The 25,229-nt window shown below is 41.7% G+C and overlaps 1 protein-coding gene across 15 annotated transcripts in view; it reads left to right on the forward strand.

Annotated features, from left to right (window-relative positions):
- Positions 1 to 25,229, forward strand: part of tanc2b (tetratricopeptide repeat, ankyrin repeat and coiled-coil containing 2b) — a 145,775-nt gene that overhangs the window by 92,810 nt on the left and 27,736 nt on the right. For 10 of the 15 annotated variants that reach the window (XM_044177504.1, XM_044177506.1, XM_044177507.1 and 7 more), the window contains 5 exons: positions 4,461 to 4,577; positions 10,241 to 10,389; positions 14,889 to 15,072; positions 16,999 to 17,247; positions 22,825 to 22,956. In XM_044177504.1, coding sequence (XP_044033439.1) covers positions 4,461 to 4,577; positions 10,241 to 10,389; positions 14,889 to 15,072; positions 16,999 to 17,247; positions 22,825 to 22,956 — 831 coding nt within the window. Of the gene's footprint in view, positions 1 to 4,460; positions 4,578 to 9,798; positions 10,020 to 10,240; positions 10,390 to 14,888; positions 15,073 to 16,998; positions 17,248 to 22,824; positions 22,957 to 25,229 lie in introns of those variants that run through there. The other 5 variants (XM_044177512.1, XM_044177519.1, XM_044177515.1 and 2 more) reach the window with 2 other exon arrangements.

The raw sequence follows: 25,229 nt of genomic DNA on the forward strand, positions 1-25,229 counted from the left end.
AGACAACAAGGCTACTCTTTAGATGAACAGGCGAGGTTTTGACACTTACTTTGAAAGAAGGGATATGCTTTGGAAGTCAAAATAGGAAAATATAAATAAGTATGGTAAAATAGGATATTTAAGTTTATATCTGATATAATGTGTTTGACACGTATACTATACCATGTATTGGCTTGTATGACACTTCATATAACATATATATTAATTCAATAACTATGGAAATGTATTCATTTTCCTCACTTTTACTTACTGACATGTATTAGTTATTTATTAACAGATTTTATAGATTTTGTAATTTTAATCATCCACAGTTCTGCCTACAATATCACCAATGCTATCAAGATAATGTCAAACAAGAAACACATATTTAGGCTTCATTTTAAGCTAAATTAATTGTTAAGATGGATACTTCTTCTTTCAGAACTCGTAAAACATTGACCAAAATATATAACTAGTAATTAAAAAAAGGATGTTTGAGTTGTGTGTAAGCCTATTTGTCAGGCGGAATACATCAAGTATGTCTCTTTGAGAGTTGCTGCCATGGCAGTTGATCCAGTCATGGATAACTCTGGTCCCTTCCGCCTCCTGGCTGTCAGTTGTAGTTTCTCACTGTGGCATCTGTGCTGGCTCACTTCCTAGATGTGGTCAATGAGTGGAGTCCTCTCCAGACCATACCAACACAGTGTTAACACTCTGTGTGTGGCAAGTGAACGCATCTACTTTACACACATACACATAGCTCTGAAGGAGTTCTTTATTTCCTCTGCCAAGGAGATTTTGTTTTTGTTTGTTTGACTGTGTATTCGTTAGTGAGCAGAATATCTCAAATCTTGACAGCAGATTGCAGTGAATTGGTGGAAAGTTAGACCATGGCACGAGGAATAAGGGATTCGTTTTTGGTGCAGATCCAGATCAAGTTGCAGAGCTTTTCAAGGAATTCCTATAACTGCAAAATATGGTGTTTTTAAACTTTTTTTCTCATTAACCTGGCACCTGTCTTATTGTCAGTATATCGACACTGTTCTCCAATTTAGGTGATCTTTATTTTTAGCCATGCTAGTAGCGTGGTTCTAGGGATGGCAATATCATTGAGCGGTGGGGCGGTCCACTACTTTGGTCCTGGATGGATTAACATGAAATATGTACAGACATATACAGTCCCCAGAGGATGGATCCTATTGACTTTGGTGATCTTCTGACTTTTAAAAACTCTAGCACCACCATGAGGTTGACATTTGTGGTTTTGAGTGAGATGTCTCAATTAGAGCCCGACCGATATGGGATTTTTGAGACCAATGCCGATTTTAGAGGGGAAACATTCACAGACTACCGATATGGCGGCTGATATATTGAATTTTTGAGCTGGAATGTGCACCGATATGATTATGCAAAGGTACTCAGATGGCTGCTTTCTTAAACAAATCCCTTTTCAAGAATATTTAAGTTAAATATTTAACTCATGGTTTGCTGCTCTCAAGAGATAAACAGCGCCTCTGCTATAAACGTTCAGGGGAAACGTTAAACGTATCCGGTGGGGGAAAAAAACAGGCTCCTGTGACTCCAATATGGGGACGTTATTTAATTACTTTCCAGCATTGCATCTCACCAACTAGGTAACAACGTAGCATGAAGTCAACACTCAACAGAGTCAAACCACCACCGCGCGGTCATCTGCTGAGCTGCAGAATGATGAAGAGATGCTCTGACGCTTACCTTTCAATCTGCTAATGTTACTGACAAACTATAGCTGGCTAGCTACCTCGCTAACACAGCAAACAGTTGTGATAAGCATGAGTGATGACTGTTGTCAGGGACAGAGTTATATTAGAGTTATATTGAAAGGGGAAAATGATGGGCTCATTGTTTATTAACTTTCCAGCAATGTATTTCACAAACTAGTTAGCAACTTACTGTGTTCACCGCTTTGACTCCACTACGTCTGCTGAGCTGTGCACAAAGCACTCGACTACATGTGCTGCGCGGTGCTGAGAGTATTGTAGCAATAGCGAAGGCCCACATTTCCCAGCATGCACTGCGTAGTGCTTAAAGCAGTTTAAGTTAGCTGCCTTATGTTCCAAAATGCAAATGTTACTTTTTGTTAGTGTTTGTAATGTGTCTGTTTAGAATTTGGTGGTTTATGTTGGTAGTTGTTGTTACATTTCAGGACACCAGCTGTATTTTGTGAGTTTCTAAGAGGTACTTCTTTTCTCTCATTTTACACTTTTGGCTACTGTAGTGACAGCGCACCCTGCTGGATAAACTTTGTACTGAAACCAATGTATTATCACAAGCTTTTCATTCTGCCTAATATACTAAAAATCTGTGATAGGCCAATATCGGCTGACAGTCTCAATAACTATTGCATGGATTGCCATGAAATTTGGTACACACTAAGCTAAGATGGTGACCATAGTAAATATTATACTTGCTAAACATCACCATGTTGCGTCATTGTGAGCATGTTAACATGCTGACTTTAGCATTTAGTTCAAAGCACTCCTGTGCCTACGTAAAGCCTCACAGAGCTGCCAGCATGGCTATAGACTCTCTCTCAGTCTTGTTCAGATAAAATTAAGGATTACATGCTCCTTTATGGCTTGAGAAATTCTACCACTGATATATATTATAAAGCTCTTTAAAACCCATTAAATTAGCAGTATTTGGAAAAAAAAGTCATTGTCACTAAGCATAAAGCAGAGCTGTCTTAGTCCCTGAAAAGTTGACATTTTGAAGACAGTGGGCAATGTCTGTATCTGCTTTTATGCAGATTCAGAAAAGATGGGGATTGAAAATTTTAAATCTGTTTTTAAAATGGCAAGTCTAGAGGATTGTGCTTTCCTGCTGCCTTGGCCGAGGCATGAACTCTAAGTGTTTTCTATTATACTAACTCTACCAATTACGCACACACACTCACACACACACACACACGTTATATTGGCATTAGCTGTAACATGAACCCCAAACAAAAGTGGTAAGGTGCCTGTTCTTGTTCTGCAGTCATTGTTGCTTGAACATGTGTTTCAACTGCTGCTCATGACTCACCCCAGTCTGGTTCAACACAGTGTTGCTGCCCCAGATAGCTTTGAACATGTTCACTCACCCATAATAAGAATAGTTAACAGTTAATGCATACAGTACATAATCAATTTTAAACCCTTATTTAACCAGATTAGTCAATTAAGAATATATTATACGAGAGAATAGGTTGAACAAATGAGCCATGCACACGATTTAGTTGATATTAGCCGAATTTCTTTGCGCAATTGGGCCTGTGTCCAACTTCATCGCTGTAGCCATTTCAAGAAATTGAGGACTTTTATTTGTCAGAGCAAAGAAGCTTAGAAATATGTCCTGATTCCTGCTGTATATGATTGTGAGGATTGCTTTGGAGGTCACACCTCTATAAAATGATAGATGTTTTTTTGTCTCGGGGTAACAAAAGTCATCCTTTGTCTTCTGTATTCATTTACAAGTTTTAGATGATCCAGTGTAAGCAAGCTTGGCATTTTTGTGTTAATTGTCAAAACACTAAAAGGCAGACAAAGTGGAGGAAGCATTACAGTAGCACTGTACTTTCTATGAAGAGCTAACACAATCCGTGATTTTGCAGCAACGTCCTTGCAAAGTTGTTCTACTAAATGGATTTTAAAGTTTAGTTTGGCATCTCTTCCTGTGGGTGCAACATGTGTTTATAAGTGTAAAGACTCCTCTGCATTGTGAATGCTTGTGCTTAGTAGACCTGCTGCTGCTACCACAATCTATGCACTCATGATACTCTAAGCTGGTCTGGGTAACAGTGCTTACAATCCCTGTGCTGTGACCAAGAACCCAGAAAAAGATCGTGTCACAACCACCACCCCCGTTTTTCAACGCTCTCTCTCTCTGAATTTCTTGTCGAAGGGACTCGTTTGATGCCTCAGACTTTGAGCTTGAGACAGGCGCGAGAACATTCCAAAAATGGATCTCATTTTCATTCTTGGTGTGATTATGACACTGGACAAATAGACACAACAAACTTATTTACTACATTCCATCTCGTTTGCTGCTATGTGAGTGTTGTGAGTGAAATATAGGCCTATAGAGAGGAAGTGTGGTGATATTTTCACATTTCCGTGGTTGGTTGAGGTTCTGTCACTGTATTGGTTTGCCCTAGCCAACTACCTGGTCGCCCATGCTGCTTGTTTACTCATGCTTTAGCTTTATTTGACCAAAGGCAAATACAAAGCTGTCTAAGAAAGCCTTCAGGATGTTTCATTTAATCAGTGTGCTTCTTCAAGTTCATAAGCTTTCTGTCTTCCTCCCTTTTTTCCTGTCCCTGTCACTCCTCTCTTTCTTGTCTTCTTCCATCTCCCTGATCTGTGTGTGTGTATGTGTGTGTGCGTGTGTGCGTGTGTGTGTGTGTCTCTGTGCGTGTACATGTTGTCTCCTTCTCTATATGTGTGTACGCTTTCTGCTCCCAGCCCCTCTGCGGAAAGCAAAGTTTGTGGAGAGCCCTCGCATTCCACAATCAGAGCTTGGCTCCCCTACACACACCTCCACCACTGCCAAGAATCCAGTCCTGGACACATACTACCCTGGTAAGTTTTTGGCTAGCTCATCCCTCATTTCGTTGCGTTACTTTTTGCATGTTGGTTCCTGTGTGTGAGTAAAGAGACTCAGAGAGATGAGGAGAATTTATGGGTTTGCCAGTTATTCTGCCTGCTGCTGCAAAGACGAAGACATTGTTAAGGTCATTAATGAAATAGCTTTGCTGGTGCCCACAGTGTCCATCGTCATTGCCTCCTCCCGCTCTGTCTCTCTAATCCTCCCTTGCTGCTTTCTCACTCTGCTCTGCTTCTCGGACACAGAGCTTGTTTAGGTGCCGCCATTGTTTTCGGTTAACTTCACAGTCGGTGGTTGCTCGGTAATCCTGTGGACAGTCCAGATTTCCCTCTACTGCCGTTTCTATCCCCGTCAAACCCCCTCTCTCCCCCGTTGTCTCTCCCTTCCTCGCACAAGGACAACAGTAAAGCGGGTGACTTGAGGTTTGTGCTCTGTTGAGATTTGGTTCTAGTATATCTGCTTTCTCATCTTGCATCTCTTCCTGTTGCCACTGAGAAGAGCAATGTTAGCTTCCTGACCTGTCTTGTTGGCTCGACCTCTGGTGTCTGTCTGGACTTCTCAACAGAGCAGGACAATGCTGCAACACCCCAGGGTTGGATGAAGACATGAGAGAAATGGTGATGGAGGGTCTGAGCGCTTAACTGTTGTAACTTTGGAGGAAAATGGTCGAAAGAGTACTACCAGTCTTCTCCATCTGTCAGCCTCTTCTGCTGAGTCTCTGCTCAATGGGAGCTATAAGTAGGTGATCTGTCTATAGAAACGTACTAGAATATAGTTTTGTATAGGATTTCTTATTTCCGTATAAGTCAAAATAGTATGTAGTACCTTAGGATAGACCCTTTAGTTCTGGCACCTGGATCTCATGGACAAAACACTTTATTTTGCATCTATCCTGTGAAATAGACTGTGGAAAAACAGTCATCAGCAGTTGTTGAGCTGCTAAGAGCTCCTGCAGATGTGACATTTCAGGATTGAAATGGTAATCTCTAGTGCCATTGAGGCAGGAAAACAGTTGATTACAAACAAGAATTCTCTGTCTGTGCAATAACAACTTGAGCTGGAGAGGAACCAGGAGGGCTGAGATGAGTTTCCAGGGATGAGGACTCGCACCTCCCAGGTGGACAGATGGACGTCTTAGCTCTTAACAAAGGCTCCCTGGCATGAGTAGCAGGGCAGTGACTTCATCATCTGATCGCATGCCAGTGCACACTCTGCTGCTGATACTGTAGGTCGCCTGGAGGAAGTCAGGTATCAGCTGAGTTTTATGGCCTACAAAGAAATTTGTGGTCTCATAAATATGGTTTGTGAATACTTTGTGAGATAGCTTGTAAAATTTACCACCAGCTGTCCTCCGTATATAAATCAGAGTGAAAGCTTTTCTAATGATGTTATAGCTAAAATTTCTTACAGTATTTACCCAGACTAGGTGTAGGTGCTACAGATAGAAGTCCTCTATCATGGTATATGTAATTTTCTATCACAATATCCATTTATAGTTGACTTAACTTTGAGTTGAGTTAAACTGAAATCACATTTAGTAATCCCTTTTTGCAATCAAAAACAATGTCAGTGTTATTTTAAATATAAATTACATCAAAACGGACCAAAGTGACATTTGTTTGTTTAATGTGCAATTCAGTTGGCTGTATAGAAATAAGCCCTCCATCTACCTAGATGGAGAACTAAAAGTATTCTGACGAACTAATGCAAAGGCTGAGGGCTCCATCATGAAACCCAAAAATATAAATTTACCCTTGTTGGTTTGGACGTGATTTACAAACAGATATGTATACTGTAGCAGACAAAAAAACATGCAATTTAATTTCAGTCTCATAGTGCTGGACAGACAGGACAACATTCAACACAGCATACTAATAAAACCATCATATAAATAAAACATATTCAAATACACAAAATACCATAAATATTAAATAAGCTAAAAACAAGACCTATCTTGTGCCTTAAAGTGCCAAAGGTTTACCATTCAAGAGTTGGATAGTAGTAGTTTAATTTTTCGTACAATTTTCTGGAAAATCAATTGAGAAACTTTTTATGGATGAAATAACAAGATATCAATGTGTATTTCTGGTTATTCTAGAAAACTAAATACCTGACATATGAAGGTACTTAAAATCGCTGCTGTGCACATGAGGAATGTGAAATTCACTCCTCTGATCTCTTGATTTGCCTTCTGGTCCCTGGTGTCTTGATGATGTGTTTGCCTGTGCCTGTACGTTCATTGTTATTCATGTTTTCTTTTGACCTGAAGCTCTAAAATAGGCGTGAATCTACCTTTTTTTCATTTCCTTTGTCAACAGCTATTCTGCTACTTCACTTGCAACTTTAATCAATATGTATGTCACCTCTTCTTGAAGTATTCTTCACGTCTTCACTTTGAGCTTTGCATCTTTATCTTTCTAAAAACATGCGTGGGTTCCTTTTGGGTTCCTGGTCATTGTTTGCAAAGAAGTATTTGCTCTCTGTGGACTTGCCCTGCTGAAGTGAATGTTAAAGTGCACAGGTATGGGTGAAATAAGAGTCACCACATGGTATGTGTTATCCTACCTGCGGCCCGGGCCTATTAATACCATCTCCTGTCCTGTCCAGCCCCCTGCTTGCAGCACACATGCTTCTCTCTCCCTTCTCTCGGTGCGTGAGGGCAGATCTGTGGACGGCCAGGGAGAAACAGATGCGCTTGCACAGAAACACATTCCTAGCTGCGCGCAAAGATAGTTGCTATGGCAACCATCTGTCTCCTTCGCAGCTCAGGAATCCAATGGAGAGGAGTGTGTGTGTTTATGTGTGTGTGTGTGTGTGTGTGTGTGTGTGTGTGTGTGTTGGAGGGCTGGTTCAGGGAAATAAGAGATGTGTTTTATGCCTGATTTGTTTTTCATATTCAAATTTTATCATTAAGGATCTCATGGTGTCACTGTGATGAGAAACGCCTGAAGTTCCTCTTTAGGCAAGTGTTATGTTCTCGATGCTGTCATGTAGCTTTGAAGTGATCTAGATGTATGTCTTCATACATGAATTGTTATTATCTGTGTTTTAAGAACAAAAAGTAGAGCTATAAATATAAAGAAATCAATATGTTATCAATTATGTTACGGTAATGTATGATTCTCCTTTGATAGTAGTCATTAGTATTGGTTACATTTAGAGGAAGGTTTAAAAACAGATATACATGACATCGATGAAAGTCTACAACTGCTATGATATCATGTTTTTGTTTCTTTGGCCTATCAAACATTTAGATTTAGATTTTATTTGACAGCTCCATGAAAATTATTGCACAAACCACTGGGTCTTAGCCATATGTTTGACTGTGTTGTAGGTTTTTTTTTGGAGTGTGAGAGTTTAAGGATGTACAAAGGGATTGCCCAAGTTTAGCTCAAGGGAGTTTCTGTGGGCTCCCGGCGTCGAGATTAGAGATTTTGCTCCCACATCAAAAGAAACGCAGACAAACTGCTCGCTCCTGCACAGGGTTGTCCAACAACTGGCTGCGACAGAGATGCCGTTGTAAGAAGCAAAAAAGGGCAACAGAAAAAAAGACACTAAACAGATTCAGTACAGGCAGACGGAGCGAGAGCGGTAGACAAAGAGATGAGTGAAAGGGACACAGACAAACACTCACACAGAGGCAGAGATAGACGGACAGAGCCCCTGTTTGATCACGGTCGTGGTCGCAAACCCCTCAGGAGCAGTTGACTAATCAGTTCTAATGTATTCACTGCTTACTACTACCAGTCTGTCAACTGGGAAGCCTCACTGCCTCCATGTCCAGACACACAGGCTTTCAGACACTGCCGAATACATATATAAGGTCCAGAATGGCCAGTGGATAGATTTTGCTTTTGTTTGCCTGCAATTTTCTCCTATTGATGGCTGCACATCTCAGCAGTCCCCTGTGATATTGGCTGTAAGGAGGTGGAACAGTAATTCCATCTGCCTACGTCTTCTCTATTACTGCATTCAGCACTCTTCCTCAAGGGATGCTCGGGGATTCAGTGACCTTGGAGGCCCTCGGAAAAATATTCTGCTCCATATAAAGTGTATCCAGCTGCATTACTGAGCCGCTATATCCATCTCATCAAGGCTCATACGTAATTAGCTGTTTTGGACCTAATGTGCTGTGATTACCTCAGTATTGGTCGCTGCTGTGTGTTTTTATTGACATGTCATCACCACTAGCTTCAAATGTTTTTCACTCCCTCAGAAGGTGCCCGTCTTCCTTACTTGCTCAGAGACACTTGGAGTCAATCTAATGAGGATCCTGACTGTGCCCTGCCTGTCCGTCCATGAGCGAATGGAGAGAAGTGCCCAGGCTTTAGATTGCCTGTCTGTCTGTAAGTCTTTGAACAGACGAGTGAGAGGCCACAGGCTTTAGACAAGCTGTCTGTCTTCAGAGAGGTGGTGTGGTGGTTGGAACTGTCTAATGGTCGTCAGTCAGGACTTAGTGTAGCTACCTGCCAGTCTGGTCCAACCTGCCCTGCAGGAAAACGAGTGGGGAGAGGAGACGAGAGAGAAAACTGGCCCTGCCACTAGCTGTCTCTGTCTCACTGCTGTTTATTTAAACACCAGCCATCTCATGCAGTTGTCTTCAGTGTCATTAATGTCTGGGCCAATTCAGAGGCTTATACATCCAATCACAGCTATTTGTATTTAACCACTAGTTACTCTTTTTACAACCAGCAGGGTGAGTAATTAGTGAAAGATTCAGCTCTGAGAGTGACACTCCAGTAAGTAAAGTGAAATTGAATTGAAATTGATATAGTAGGCACCTCTAGGGCATTTTAGCCAGGTGTTATTGAAAAACATGATACCACAAATGAGGGTTTGTTATGGATGGAAAGTTACCAGGCAACAGGGCAAAAAGATGAGGTCATTAAGGGATTTTGTTTTGGGTCCTATTGCAAATTTGGCAACTGAAATCCCTCAGCTCTACGAGTGTGTCTGTGTGTGTGTTTGTGTGTATATGTGTGGTTTTTGATCATCTGATCATCACACAGGCTCACCCTGGTGTTTTCTTTTCTCTCTATAGAGCCAGGAGTCTCTGTAAACAGGATAGAGAGGTGTATCCACACCCACTTTGTCTTGAAAAGTCACACACCATTTCTCTCTCTCTCTCTCTCTCTCTCTCTCTCTCTCTCTCTCTCACACTCACACACACACACAGGTGAAGGGCGTATCTCATTACGTCACTCGAGCTGCGGTGGTGATGAGTGGTGCGGAAGGAGCTGTCGTCAGTGTGGAAGGCTTTTTCTTGTCAGCGTGGAAAGGGGTTTTGTAAACAGTTTGAAAGGATTCTTGTAGTTGTGTCTGAAGGGATTTTTGAGTTTATGTAAGAAGACAGAAAGGCGTCCAGCTGTGGTGGAATGTGTCCATAATGCACAGCTCTGAGCTGTGGGGAAACTCAGGTAGGGTGTTTCATATCGTTGTCCTGAGCGCAGGTGCTGTGTATTCTGTATCTGTGTGTTTAGTATTTCCAAGTACAGAGGTAGTGAACAAGAAGCCTTTTAAAAGATGTTTTTTGTGTGAAAACAAGCTGCTGTTCTATTCCTACCCACCACTGACACACATTCTTTCTTTCTCTCTTCCCCCCTACCTCCTTCCTCCTCCTGTCTCTCTGCCTCTGCAGGGGAGTCAAGCCAGGAGCTGGGGCCCCCTCCATCGGTGGATGAGGCAGCCAACACATTGATGACGCGCCTGGGTTTCCTTCTGGGAGACAAAGTGAGTGAGGGGCCGGCCGGTACCCAGTACAGCATGGAGGAACCCGAGGCGAGACAGGTAATGGTCTCACTAATGAACTGGACATTTTTTTCACAACTAAATCTGCTTTGAGGACGTGACTGAGAGAATAATTTTTGTCTGGATTGCAACTCTTTCATCTTTTCTCAAGGAGCTTCACTTTTGCAGACAAAAACCTATAGACTAAATGACAGAAAGTACAGAAAGTGCACTGAGTTTGCTTTCAAATCTCATGAGAAACATTGTCCACGATTGTGTAAGACTTTGGATTGGCACCAAAAACCTTGCTTTAGTTGAACTTTTTTATCACCCTTCATGCTATTGTTATGGTTTATCCTAATCTAATTGTCTTATTGTGTATGTGATTTTGACACATTTCTATTTTGAGAGATCGTGCTACAGAACTTGAACAAACACGCAAACGTCTGATTCGATCTGTTTTGACATTTATCTTCATAATGTCCTTGTTTACACTCGGTTTTGACAGATCTTTGGAAGACAGGATAGCCAGATCAAAAGACTGTAAATTGCCCTCAGACACCACAGTGCTTTGGACTCAGAATTTATCAGTGCCTCTCCATCAAGCATCAGATATCTACACGTCTAATTAGATTTTTATATAACAAACACTCTTAATTATTTATTTCCCAGTGTACTTTAAACTTTGCTTATTGAAAGCAAATTTCTTGAGTTGACGTGCAGCAGGTTAGACTTAACGTTTCTCTTCCGTAACCTTTTAGTTTGTGAATTTGGCAGTTGTGCAACAAACAGCTCTTGGCACAACGGGCCTGATCTAAGCTCTGCAGCAGATGCCCTGGTTTCTCTACCTAAACCTGATTTGACAGGTATGAATTTTCCAAATCGAGGGAGGAAAGCAGTTGCGGCGGAGAGAGAGGAGGAGGAATAGGGAGGGGAAAAGGGGCGAACCTGTTGATGAAGCATTTAAAGCGGGCCTAGGTATGGGTTTGCACTAAAGCAGTGTGGATAAGCGATTAGACTGATGGACTGCCTGTGCTTGATGTGAGCGCTGCTGTAGCAGTGGGGGTGTATAAATTGAGAGAGGTTTATTCAAGCGCCTCTTTTTAGAGATGTGACTCATACTAGCTCCCTGCTGCATCGTGCACACAGTACAAACTTATTATTTTAGATATCTGCCCCAAATACTGTTCTCCGGATTGCAGTTTGTTTGATTCATTAACCGCCAAATATGACAAGGATTGCCTCGAGACACCATCTATTAGCAGATTAGAGTGGGCTTTTGTTGTATTTTTTCTAATTTGCTTGGGATTTACTGGCTTTCAATGGAGAGCACAAATTACAGTAATACAGTAGATTCATACCAGTAATCTGGATATTTGCAGGATGCTACTAACTCATCAGTGATGCTGAAAGTCTGTCTTAATGTTTATCATCATAACCAAGTTACTAACCTTTACTAAGCCAGGCAGATATCAACCTGCTTAAAAAAATCAGTGACCATGGGGTGAGTGTTTGCTTTTTTCTGTTAAACACCGATCTACTATCTTCCATTTGACATGGTTAAATCCCTCCAATAGCTGGTGTCTCTGCTGCCAGACCTCACTGGATGACAGAACAAGGTGACCTTAACTCGCAGAGAGTGCAGTTAATTGCCTTTCATACGCTCGTGCTCTCGCTCCCTGAATAGACGCAATGCTCCAAGTTAAATCCAATCCTCGTGCGACGATTAAGGTCAGTCCTGCACAAGGCGAGGTTCATTAGCCCAGCAGATAGAGCTGTAGTGTCGCTGTGTGTTTGTGTTTGTTTGTTTGTGTTGTGTCACGCTTCTGTAAACATGGCCCTTTAGCAGTCCCATCCATGGCGAGAGCAGCGGGCAGCGGTGACTGAAAGAGTGCCTGACAAATTCAGCTCAGTCATACACACACGCAAACACACACTTAGCAGGGTCATAGTTTATACTTTATACAATCACTGTGCCAGTACTACTGTGCAACATACACTCCCTGGCCACTTAATAGGTACACCTATACAATCTAATCCAATCCAGTACAAAAGCTCTGCTACATATTCTACCTTCATGAAGCTTATAATGGCCAGTATTTGTGTTTGGTTTTTGTTGTTTCAGAGAGGTGCTAATTCAACTACATGTTTATTACTGACGTTATAGTAAGTGGTGGCGTTGTGCTGGAGTGCATTATATTGAAGTGTTTTTAATATTCTTCCCCTCTCATGTTTGTAAATGAAGTGGGCAAAATATTAGAAACACCTCTCAATATAATGCAGTTCATTTCAACACCACTGCAAACTACAGCCTCATTAATAAATATATAGTTAAATTAGTGCCTCTCTGACTGTGTTAATCAAAACTGAACAATATTATCTTTGTAAAGGTAGAATTTATGGCTTAGGTGTTGTATTGGATTGCATACCAGTGTACCTAATAAAGTGAGCAGTTGCTTTGTTTTGTGGTGTTGTTATCATCTAGCACCATCATCACGTCAAATTTTTCATTTGTAGGCTATATAAATATCTGACAAACGAATGACATTCCCACCTGCCTTAACTTTATTTTCTGTTTTAGTGTTAATTAGCAAGTGTTAGCATGCTAACATGCTAAAGTAAGCTGGTGAACATGGTAAAAATGATACCAGCTAAACATTGGCATGTTAACGTTGTCATTGTGAGCATGTTAGCATGCTGACATTAGCATTTAGCTCACAGAGCCGCTAGCAGGCTGTAGACTCTTAGTCTTGTTGTTTCATCATTTATCAAGCAAAAATGTCAAACGTTCACTACTTCCAGCTTCTCAGTTTTCTCTGTTGTATATCATAGTAAATTGAATGTCTTTGGGTTTGGACTGTTGGGCTCTGAGAAACTGATTTTTCACTACTTTTTAACAAAACGAATAAATGAATTAATGAGTGTTAATCACAAAAATAATGGTAAATGGACTGCATTTATGTAGCGCTAGTTTTACCAAAGCACTTGACAATGTGCCTCATTCACCAACACACACACACAATTGGCGGTGGAGCCGTGCTGTCTTGGCTATTGGGAGCAATTGGGGGTCAGTGTCTCTTGCTCAAGGACGCTTTGACTAGTAGACAAGAGGATCCGAGGATCAAACCACCAACCCAACCCATTAATTGACACCCTGATCTATCTCCTGCGCCATAGCCATAGGAGGCTGTTGACAGATTAATCAATAAAGAAAATAATCGTTAGTTGCAGCCCTGCTCCCAACTGTATATGTGTGTGGGCGTGTGTATTAGCTTATTTTGTCCCTTCAGTCTTCTTCCTGCAGATTAAACCAGACTAGATTTATCCTTGAGCGCCACTTCACCCCTCCTGTTCTCTCTGTGTTCACCCCAGCATTGACCTGAACTCATCAACTGCACTGTTAAGGAGAGACCTCCATTTGTTTGTGTTCTGGTGTCTGATACACATACTTAATCATTTGGTATCCCTGATTTTCTTGCGCCTCTGCATATCCGTGGATGCTGCATGTATCTTTTAATTATGTGCGCCTGTGTGTTTGTGTGAGAGTGCATCTGTGGGTGTTCGCAGCAGCAGATTAGACGCAGCAGAGTGTTTTTATTTTGTCCCCCGTGGTCTCTTGTCTCCTAACCTGAGTTGATGCGGAAGAGGGTCACTACAGGATGCCGAAACAATGCAGGGACTGGAAAGAATATGTATTCAGAGCGTGTATTGGATTGCAGTTTCATCTTTTTTAATTGAGGAAAATATGCATGAAAAGAGGTCTGTCAGTGAGGGTAAGATACTATGTTCTCCTCTTGACAAAATCATTTTCAACAAATCATGTGTTTTATTAAACCCTATCCAGATTATAATATCCATTTAAAGTTGTATTAGTGTTAAAACCTTTAGTGTGAAATTCTCGTACAACTCCTACAATCCTCCCACATGTTTAGGAAGAACGACAGTATACATCCAAACGTGCCATGGGACTGTACAGAATCAGATTTTGGAAATGCCACTCCCTTTTGTTTCTAAAAAGGGAAATGAATGTTTTCCTGCATTTAGATGTTCCAGGTCACATCCCTGATATGCATACTAACTCTCCAACATTAGGTTTTTTTCTTGCGATAATCCTCAGCTGCTGTAAGGTACATTTGTAAAGTGATTGTAGGTGTCACAGGTGCTATTTACAGGTTTTATTAACATTATTGGCAAGAATACTAGTTGTTGAGCCTGTTTGTGTATGGAAATATACTGTATGTGTGTATTTTTCTTAAGCTGTGTAGTGTCATCTAATTTGTGAAGCTCTTGTTGGAAAATGCTACAAATGATTAGTTATTATGATATGTGTATGTATACGTGTGGAAGAGACAATCCTTTGAAGGACTGACTACATCAAAGCAGCGGGGGGGTGGGGGCTAAGCTTTTGTAAACTGCATTATTGAAGTGACATTTTTGTCTGTATATGACTCAGATATTAAAGTTCAAACATTGTACTTTGCCACTTATACCCGTGTGTACTAACTGAGTTGTTGGAGCTAAGCAAAGCTTTTAAAAATGTGTGTATGTGTGTGTCTCAGGGCCAGAACCAGAGGATCAGCCCGTGCTCCACCCTGACCAGCAGCACTGCCTCACCCCCTGCAGGCAGCCCCTGCTCCACCCTCCCCCCCTCCATGCCTGGCCAGGCTGGCAACAAGGACTGTGCCTACGGTTCTGTCACCAGTCCCACCTCAACCCTGGAGAGCAGGGACAGCGGGATTATTGGTGAGATTTGCACACAGTTTTACAAAGAACAGTTTTAACGAACAAACATGTATAAATGTAAAATACAAAGTCCTTAAAGGATAAGGCCAGCGTTATTTTCGTCAACTTTCTGACCTCCCTACTCTGTCTGTAGCATCTAAAAGACATAAATCTTCAAAAATATAGTGTTTTATAATGAAAAAATGTCAAGTAATTTCTGGGCGCTGTAGTTTTTAGCAGACATTACTCGAACAGGAGTAAATAGTGCATTTGGTGCATTAGTGTGTATTTACAGCAACAGGACAGTTTATGCGGGATTGACTCAAAATAAACTACAGTGCCACAGGACATCCAGTGCAAAGATGTGGATTGCTGATGTGTTTTTAATAGTTTTTGGACAACAATGGAGGTCTGTGGCTACACAGATGATACTTCTTGTAGGAAAAGGTCGTTGTTGGTTTAGTTCCTTTCATGAGATTTGTTGACAACAGGGAAAATCTAGATTATCACCAGCCTTTCTCAAAAAAGAGCATGAACAGAACATGTACAGAACATAACAAAGGTATGGTTAATTTGATTTTTATTTAGTTATACATATACTATAGCTGTCTTCGCTAGCTTTGTTTGTGCAACATTTAAATTATGTTCATCATCATCTAAATTTACATACTTGGAGCTCTGCACTTACGCTAGGATATGTTCACATTTTTCAAGTCTATGTTATACTGACATGCCCATATTAAACAGTTGGGGGATAAAATCTATGATTCTCATTCTCTGCAAAAATTTATTCTGAAGTTTAGCTGAAGTTAATATGCAAATCAAGTGGGTGTCTTCCAAAGCTGCAGTCTTTTTAGTATGATAATCCCTCTTTGTGTTTGCATGGGCAGTGTTTTCTTGCTGAGCTGTAGCAGGGGGAGAGTAACACAAACTGGGAATTTGGACCTAAAAATACTGTAGCTTTGGTAGATACCCACGTCATTTGTCTTACAAATTGATTTAACTTTAGAATACTTTTTTGCACGGAACAAGGGCTGCAGATTTAGTCCCCCATCACTTACACTGAAATCGCTTGAAGAAGGGTTTTCTCATCGGCCAGTATGGACAAGAGGAACAATTACAGCGACCGATAACCCTTTCAATGTATATATGGGCATGTCAGTATTGTATTAAGATGGAAAAATGTGAATTTATCTTCCAAAACTCTTAATCAGTAAAGGCAGATTTCAAGTGGTAAAATGCAAACCATACAAAGTAATACAGGGAAGTTAGAAACAAAATAAAAGTATATCTATAAAACGTGATTTAAAAAAAAAAAAAGTCTGGGATACCTGACACTTAAAACTTGTGACAGTCAGTAGGAACACACCTGAGGTTGTAGCTGGGTTCCTGCTCTCCACTGCGCCTCAAAATTTGGTAATCTGAATGCTTTTTCTAAACCTGGGTGCAGACCAAAAACCATCCCCGACTCCACCTGAATGGTGGTCAGTTTACAGTCAAACTGTGGTACTTTTCATGCAGTCAAAACCAGACTCTACTACCACTGGAAGACGATTCAGGTGCGCATGTCATGTTGACATCAACTGTGGCATTTTTGCATTGAAAACAGGAGCGATAAAGAAAACAGGAGAGATAAAATGCTCACTGATATGAAGCATTTTGCATGTGTCAAAACTGGTGCCAACATTGTTTCCTGGCAACAATGGTGAACACCTGCAGTGTGATGAGGAAAGCATTACATCAACATACCACGGATTGATTCAGAACAACAGTAAACAAGTGTGAAAGCAGACGGGCTGGGTAAAGTGAAGGGAGGACAGTCAAGCTCAAACAAACTTAGCATGAAAATGGCCTAAAACTGTGACTCACATGTCTTACAGTGAACCAATTGTAGCTGTATATGCAACATAACAGCACTGACGACAATGTTGTTTTGTTCTGTTGCAGCCACACTGACTAGCTATTCCGAGAACATGGAGCGAGGCGGCAAATACGGCGAAGGCTCACGGGGAAACCTGAAACTGTGGCAGTCTCAGAAATCAGGCATGGACTCGTTCCTGTACAGGGTGGATGAAAACATGACTGCCTCCACCTACAGCCTCAACAAAATCCCTGAGCGCAACCTGGAGAGCATGTCCTCCCACTCTGCCCACTCCATCCCTCTGTACCTCATGCCCCGCCCTAACTCTGTGGCTGGTGAGTCCCTTCCTCTTTCCCTCCCTCTCCTATGAAAGTAGAAAAGGAGGCAGCAGTTCAACCAGGTGTATGCAGTTTACAAATTCTTTGAGTATTTTTTTCTGGCAAAATTGGATTGAACTGCTGGTTCTGAGTCATGTAACACCCTATTTCTGACTCCTTTAGTTCTCCCTCTTCACTCCTTTCAAGCTTTCTTTCCTTGCTTGTTTTCTTCCTAGATGACACTTCCTAGACGCCCATTTGTGTCGCTCTTGTGACCACGAATGTAACAATGCGACACTATTGGAAAGAGTAGAGGAATATATTCATATTTTGGAGGAGCAAGTCCAACCTCATCTGTGTGACATTAAATCTATAATTGTATCGTGCTAAAAAAGCCTGATAGAGTATCTTTAGACCTTGGTTTTTCTTGCCAGATTTCAGCTAGACTTTACTCCAACTCAGCTGTCAAAAAAACACATTTACCATCTAGTTTCTTTTCACTACTTCTAAGCTGTTGTTGTACTCTCTACTAAAATTCTTCTCCTTTCATTCAGTAACCATTCAGACTTTACCCATAAATATCACATATTATTGTAAATTATTGGGATGTCAGCCAGCGTTTCAGGAGGGGAAGATGTTATGTGTGAACTGCTCATATTACCAGATATTCGGTGAAGAAAAATTAGTATAAATCCCAAAGCTCCAGACCACATTTATCCTGCACATCTGGGATAAATCAGCCTAAACTTCCTAAAATCTGAGCCTGCTTTTAGGAGGAGCTCAATTGTGGTTTGATTTGATTCAATTTGTTGTAATTTTTACAACCTTCAACATTCATCTTTAATTATCTAGGGAGCAAACAAATCTTGTTTTCATATTTCATGGGGTTATGTTGAAATTTCGGGTAGCTGCAAATCCGCAGTGGTATTTTGTTTAACTCTCACAGCCCTCTGGTGTGGATTGAAACCACAGAGCAGAATAATACAGTCTGGGAAAAACAGCTTCAGCAGAAGAACGTACTGTGGCTGGAAGAATATCACAGAAGAAAACTGGCATTTGTATTGCTGACAGAGGTCTCATTGATGTGTGTTTCTTATTGTAGGCCACAGCTGCCTCAAAAGGCTCCCAAAAGTAACAGTAAATATATCAGGAAAAATGTCAGTTTCATAACACTGATGCAGTCCTAATGGGCCTGATTGTATTATTATTCTCCTCATCAGAGAGGCTGTTACAGACGATGGGCTCTATTATGCACTTCTCTCACTCCCACTGGAAAAAGTGTGTGTGTGCACATACTGTAGACACGCATATATATTTCACTAAACACTGTAATATGCCTGACAAGGCCCGTCGCTGCAGCTATGACCCTCTCTTTATGCCGGTCATGTTCGGCTGTTTGACACTGCTGTCTGGCAGCACAGCGACTCTGCCGGGTTTAGAGAGTCACCCTCGATCTCATCTCCGCCCCTCAATACCCAGACCTTCAAAGGAGACTGAGTGAGCTGGAGACAGCTTTAAAGCCAAACTATAAGCTGCAGATGATGCAACAAATAAAATAAAGAGAGAGTTAGGGATGGAGGCAGTGAGAGAATGATAAAAAAAAGACATGATGATGTTTCTGAAGGCATTTGTGTTTGTCAGGAACAGGAATTCTGATCGAGCAGAGGGAGATGGATACATGTGGAAGAGGAGTGAAAGAGAGTTTTATAATCTCTCTCTCCCTGTGCTCCACAAAGAATTATTAGATGATGTAGGGATGGGAGGCAAGCACAGGCTGAGGATTGGCTGGGCTCACACAGCAGTGGAACATCAAAGCCCCAGGCATTAACCGTTTCTATCCCCCAGAGTGACAGAGAGACTCGCTTTGATGTGTGGAGAGCGAGGGAGAGAGATACGGAGTGAGAGCAGAAGGCGACTGGGGAGGAAAACGAGGAGGGAGGGGGCTACTTTATTACCTAACGAAGGCAATGCGTTGGTAGAGCTTAAGATGGATATGGAGGAAGGAGTAACCGAGAGTATTACATTTTCTCTCCCTTCATTGTGCTAATACTGCTCACTTGAGGGGAGCAGGGTTGATCAGAATTTAAAAATGAGTCTTTACTGCCCATCAGGAATTCAATTTCTTTTCGAGTTTCCATTCAGTGAAGAATTGCAAGTAAGTGAGGACAAGCAGTACTGTTTGTTAAAAATGTGTAGTCTTTAAAGCCAAAATAACCCAGATTTTCTCAGACTTTACAAAGCTCCTTACACAATTTATACAACTACTCTAATTTACATGAATTTATATACATATACAGTACATCATATGCATTATACAGCTTTTTTCACTGGCTGAGTAGTTCTCCTAATGACTAGTAAACTGATCTTGATGAGTAATATTGGTGGAGTGTCCCTTTTAAAGAGAAACTTAACACCCCCTGAAAGTTTAGCTTTTTCTGACCTCCATTTGTTGAGCCATAAACAGCAACTAACAGAGGTGAAATGAAAAATAAACCCAGTTTGGGACGTCACAGAGCAGCAGGAAAATATTAGCCTCCTGAAAAATTCCATTAAAACTTGACCTATATAGGCTTGTAGTCTGGCTTTTTTTTGAAGGGTTGACTAAAAAAAAGCCATGTAGACAGTTATAGTTTTATTTGAGATTTTTGCTGTCAACAGAGGTGAAATTTATTTGTGGTTCTCAGAAAGAAAAAAATTACCAGCCTATCTTTCCAGAAATGGTGCACTTGTTAATCTGGATAATACACAGATCTCACTGTGAATAGCTTTCATAGGGAAAGAGTAGAGAGTAGTTACCATTTACCTCGGCAAATAAAACCAAACTTTAGACATTTTCATGATACCACAAGAGAAAAGTGTTTTTTTAAAAATGTAATTTGGAGTGAACTGACCCTTTGAAATTGCCTTGTTGGAGGATCTATATGCACCAGTTTATATAACAGCCTGGGGATTATGGAATCCCTACTCATACAAAGACTAAAGGGGTATAAAAGACACTCAGACCGATTCAGTGAACTGACTCTATAGTCTCTAAATTCACTAAATTAAGATAACAGCTCACCCGAGATAACATTTTTCAATTTGGGGGGCGGACAAGTGTCATTGATTTCCATTTTATCCTGATTTCCTTTTTGTCCCTGATCCCACCTCTGCTTATACACTCGGTGTAATACCCGGAAATATTATTGTTTAAATACCAGGGACTCCATTATTTATCATCTCAAGTCATCTCTCGGGGAGATGAGAGAATGGCGAGGCATTTAGAGCACCAGCAGCCACTTCATATCTGAGATGACTAGTCGTCTCTCCGGCTAATACTGCGCCTAGCTCTGGACGGCAGCCCAGCTGGTCTTTGAGTGTGTGTACGTGTTTCTGCACACATGCGTTCATGCTATCAGTCACTCTTTAAAACAGGAAGTGTCTGATGTGGCTGTCAATGCCCAAAGCAGCTGAGCTCTCTGCTGCACAGTTAGACCTTTTCTCACTTTCTTTTTCTTACTCTCATCCATACTGTTTTTCATTCCTCTTTATTTCTTTTCACTATGCGTGTAGTCTTAGCGCATTGGCTCAGAAACTGTGAATGTGATCCCCAGCAGCCTGCTGCATTGCAGATAGAGATGATGCGCACACAGATTTGAGTCCTCACATTCAAACACAGTTGAAAGAGAGAAAAAAAGGAGCTCTTCCAGCCCTGTAGCCCTGAGTCATTCTTCCTTGGTTTAGCAGCAGATTAATGCCTCCACTGTCTCCGCTTTTAGCCCAGTTGGATGACCAGCACCCCCATTCCCATTAGGGCCAAGCCTCCAGCATTCTCAGCTGCCAGTTTCCCTCCATTTTGGGAAACCCATGTGGCTCATTTCTGGGTCCATGGCTGGGGTGACTCAGGCAGTCAGCAACACACACACACAGCCATACACATGCTCAGTACTTCACTGATCTTAACTCTAGTGGCAGGGAAACCGCTCTTTGAACCAGCGACAGGACAAGGTCAGTGTTGAGGTGCTGGTGAGTTTTACCCCGGTGAGAGGTGGTGGGCTGAGAGGCCTGCCACTTGGAGGGATTACTCTGCCTTACTTTTTTAGAGTGACTGGAGAGAGAGACAGAGGATATCATTGAGAAGAAGCATGCATTGCCGGTCACAGCTTTCCCCAACTCCTTGAATTTGACTTGGCATCTCAGGACCTCAGAGTATTTCAGGTATAGTGTCAGAGAAAAAGGATTCCCAGCTCTGATAAGGACACATCCATCTTATTATAAATTGGATCTTATTTTTGTCCATCAATTCTGTCGATCATGATAACATTGTACTCGCCAAGTTAATTGCTGATATCTGGGAACACACTGACATTGCAAAAAAGTTGTCAGATGGGGAAAAAAACACAAGCAGTCAGATGATCAAACTGGTTTTAAACAAACATCCAGGTTAGCCAAATTCATTTTGGAGCGAAAACAATGGCAAATGGTAAAATCATTACCCAAGTTGTCCGTTGTAAACGCTCATTACAGTTTACAGACCGATTTCCTGGTTTCCTGTGCAATGAGGAATTATTACCGATATTTCAGGTGCACTCGTTTTCAGTTTTTCCTCAGATAATCTGGCTAAACTGTTGGCTTGTTTACAACCTGTCCAATTGTTTGACCACTTGTATTTCTTGCCCCATGACTTTGTTGTCACGCTGTTCCCAGATCTCAGAAATTACCTCAGACAGTACAGTGTTCTCATAACTGGTATAAACGCTATGAAAAACAGCTATGAAAATCAGACCCAAGTTAAAATACACTGGAATTACTTTTAAAAAATTTAAGAAAAAGTTCCAAAATACTAGTTTGTGGTTAATTTTGTGACTAATATTCTGTCTTCTATCACCTTCCTCTTAGCTTTCCATTATCACTGCATTAGAAGTGTTCATTCTAACCAAATTTCCTGTCAGAGCACTTGTTGCCTAATTTTAAAGGGACAAACTAAACGACCCCTGCCCACCAACTTCTGGATGATTAAATCCCTTAATCTGTCCTGGATTTTATTGTTCAGAGTCTCTTGTCTTTCAATTCCCTTACCTCTAACTGAACCGTGTGGTACAGGTGTGAAGAAGAATCAAGTCTGTTGATTACTCACACACTGGCAGCGTCTAATCTCATTTAACATTCACTGGTTCCGAGCGTTGGCCCTGAAGACACAGTGTGGTGTGAACAATCAGCAGCCAGCGTCAGACGGCGCTCACTCCATGAATAAGACATTTGTCTGCTGAGCTAATTAATCCTGAGAGGGGCCAGATGGCATCTGCCTCCGTGACGCGTGACTGACACTGAGAGGAGGGAATTTTAGGACAGAACCATGTAGGGCTGGCTTGCTCTTTCCTGTAGGAGTTAGCAAGTATGAGAGCAGGAGCCTGACAACTGCCTCAGGACACTGGCATGAACCAGTACCACCTTCTTTTGTGTGTGTGTGTGTGTGTGTGTGTATTATAGGTTTGTTTACTGTATGTGTCTCTCAATGTACATAAACGTGCTGACAATAGTATCTTCTTTGCCTTTTTTCTCTCTCTCCCTCTCTGTCTCCCTCTCTCTATCACACACACAAACACACAACAACAGCTACCAGTTCAGCCCACCTGGAGGACCTGGCATACCTGGATGAGCAGAGACACACTCCATTACGCACCTCGCTGCGCATGCCCAGACAGAGCACCACCTGCGGGCCGGGTCGCTCCGGGCAGGACCTGAGAGGTGAGCAGCAAGGCAGAGTTAAAGAGAGCACACACACACACACAAACACACACTAACACAGACCCTCCTTACCCCTCATGTCCACAGAAAGCTGTGCTGATTCAGTCTGAGAGATTTTATTCAGTGTCTCTGTGCCGTGTGAGTTGCACATGAGACAGACACATCTTCGTGTCACTGACATTACCATAAATGCAATATGTCTGCACAATAAAGAAATGAATACATAAGACAGAGATCACCCTGGTTCTCTTGTTTAAGCCACAATTTATGTATTATAGTACAATAGTAAAGAAGAAAATACAAAAATATCAAGAGATATGGGGGACGTCCTTGTAGCCTAGTGGTTAAGACGCGTGCCATATAATTGCAGTGTCTCTGGTTCGATTCTGGATGGGGACCTTTACAGTATTTCATGCCCCTCTCTCTATATATCTCACCTGTTTCCTGTCTGGCTCTACCTTCATTGTCAATAAAGTCTAAAATGCCAAAAAAAATGAATAAATGTAAAAGAAAAAATATATCAAGAGTTGATTAAGACATTTTGAGAGAGTTTGTTTTGAAGAGAGAGAAATGGAGGATTGCATCCATGGCTGGACTCGAACCAGGGACTTGCAATTGCATGGTCACCATTTTAAACCCGTAAACCAGAACACCACAAATTATGATTTTAAATGGTAAAAAAAACAAAAAAAACCCCACATAAAATAAATTACCTTTAAAAAGATTCCAGTTTATCCATGGCTCAACATGACAAACTGCAACAAACATCTTTGCCACAAGAGATACTGCAGTGTAAATGCTGCCTGTGGACAAAAGAACTGCCTGCAGACATTTGCAGGTGAAAAGTTGTGCAAACCACAATTCAAAGCATTCAATCATCACTTTACCTTTTAAAAATGCTATTTTGTGTCAGGTTGGGCTCTGATTAGCCAGTTCACATCAGACACAGTGCAGAGGCAAACAATAGGACACTGTTCTGTTTCTCATCCACAAACAGCACAACTCAAAGCAGCTGAGCATCGCAAGGCAAAGCTGCATGACGAGCGAGTTATTTTTAAAATTCAAATGAAAGTCAGTGACGGTTTGTTTGCAGTTTGCAATGTGTTTCAGATGCAAATGCCTGCATGTATAGCTATGCTCTCATATCAGACCAGTGATGTTGCTGAGCTGTTGGTGATGGACACTGGAGGTTGTCAGCTGTTGTCTGTTGTGTCCTTGTGTGTGTTTTTGTGTGTGTAACAGAGGGGTGAGAGAGACTGGGGGAGTGCACAAAGAGCATTTTGTCAGGTTGTGTCACCACTAAGCTAAAATTTGTCTCAGTGCTTAACATTCACAGTCAGTGTGCGCTCCACTGCACACTTTTCAAGTCTAGAACACAGCAAGTGCCTCCGTGATTGAGTAAATCTCCTCAGCCTCCTCACCAAACGGCCAAATGGCCTTATGTCACAACATTATGTGTCCCCCTTGCCCTCCTTCCTCTGTCACTTAGCCAGTAATGAGCACCGTAATGGCAGCCCTCTGCCATCCAAGCGAACACAAATATTCGTCCCTGTGTGTTTTAAACACCTGTTAAGACCCCACTTAGCTGAGAGTGTGCTCGGCTGAGCTGCGATGTTTCTCTCACTCGACAAATGCAGAGTGAGAGTGTTAGAAAGAAAGAGAAAGGTAGGGGGAGATGGACACAGAGAAAGAGAGGATGGTAGGGAAGAGACAATTCCTCTCAAAGCTTCACTGTTACTGCCAGAGCCACTTGTTTCAACCTTCTTCCTCTAAGGGCAGCCAAGTGTGTTTACATGCCAACCGACTGCGTCCTAGCATGCGTTCTGCCTACTCGGATCAGTGTCAGAGCCTCCCTGAGTGCACTGCTCCTGCAGTTTCACCAGGAGAGACAGAGAATGAGACGGAGAGAGACAGGATGTGGAGGCAAGCGACTTGAAGAACAGGGTTTTTCCCTGCAGACGATATGAGGACGCATTCCGAATTAATTTATTCCTGAAATTTGAGATAATAGACTTATAGGTAGGGAATCAATGAATAAATGATTAGTTGGTTACTTTATTGGTTGTGTGTTTGCGTCACAAGTTGTCAAATTCAATAAGGACTTTGTGGCAAGGCTTAAAGGGTCAATGCCTGACACTTTGGTCTAGAGCAAGATAACTAGTGTCCAGATTGTGATGAAATTCGGGAATGAATGAATATTCAGGGTTCCCACAGGATGATTCATGATTGTGTGACCTCTACCGACCTTGTATCTACTGACACCACCAAAGATC

Source organism: Siniperca chuatsi, linkage group LG20 (genome assembly GCF_020085105.1).
Source record: "Siniperca chuatsi isolate FFG_IHB_CAS linkage group LG20, ASM2008510v1, whole genome shotgun sequence".
NCBI classification, from domain to species: Eukaryota; Metazoa; Chordata; class Actinopteri; order Centrarchiformes; family Sinipercidae; genus Siniperca; species Siniperca chuatsi.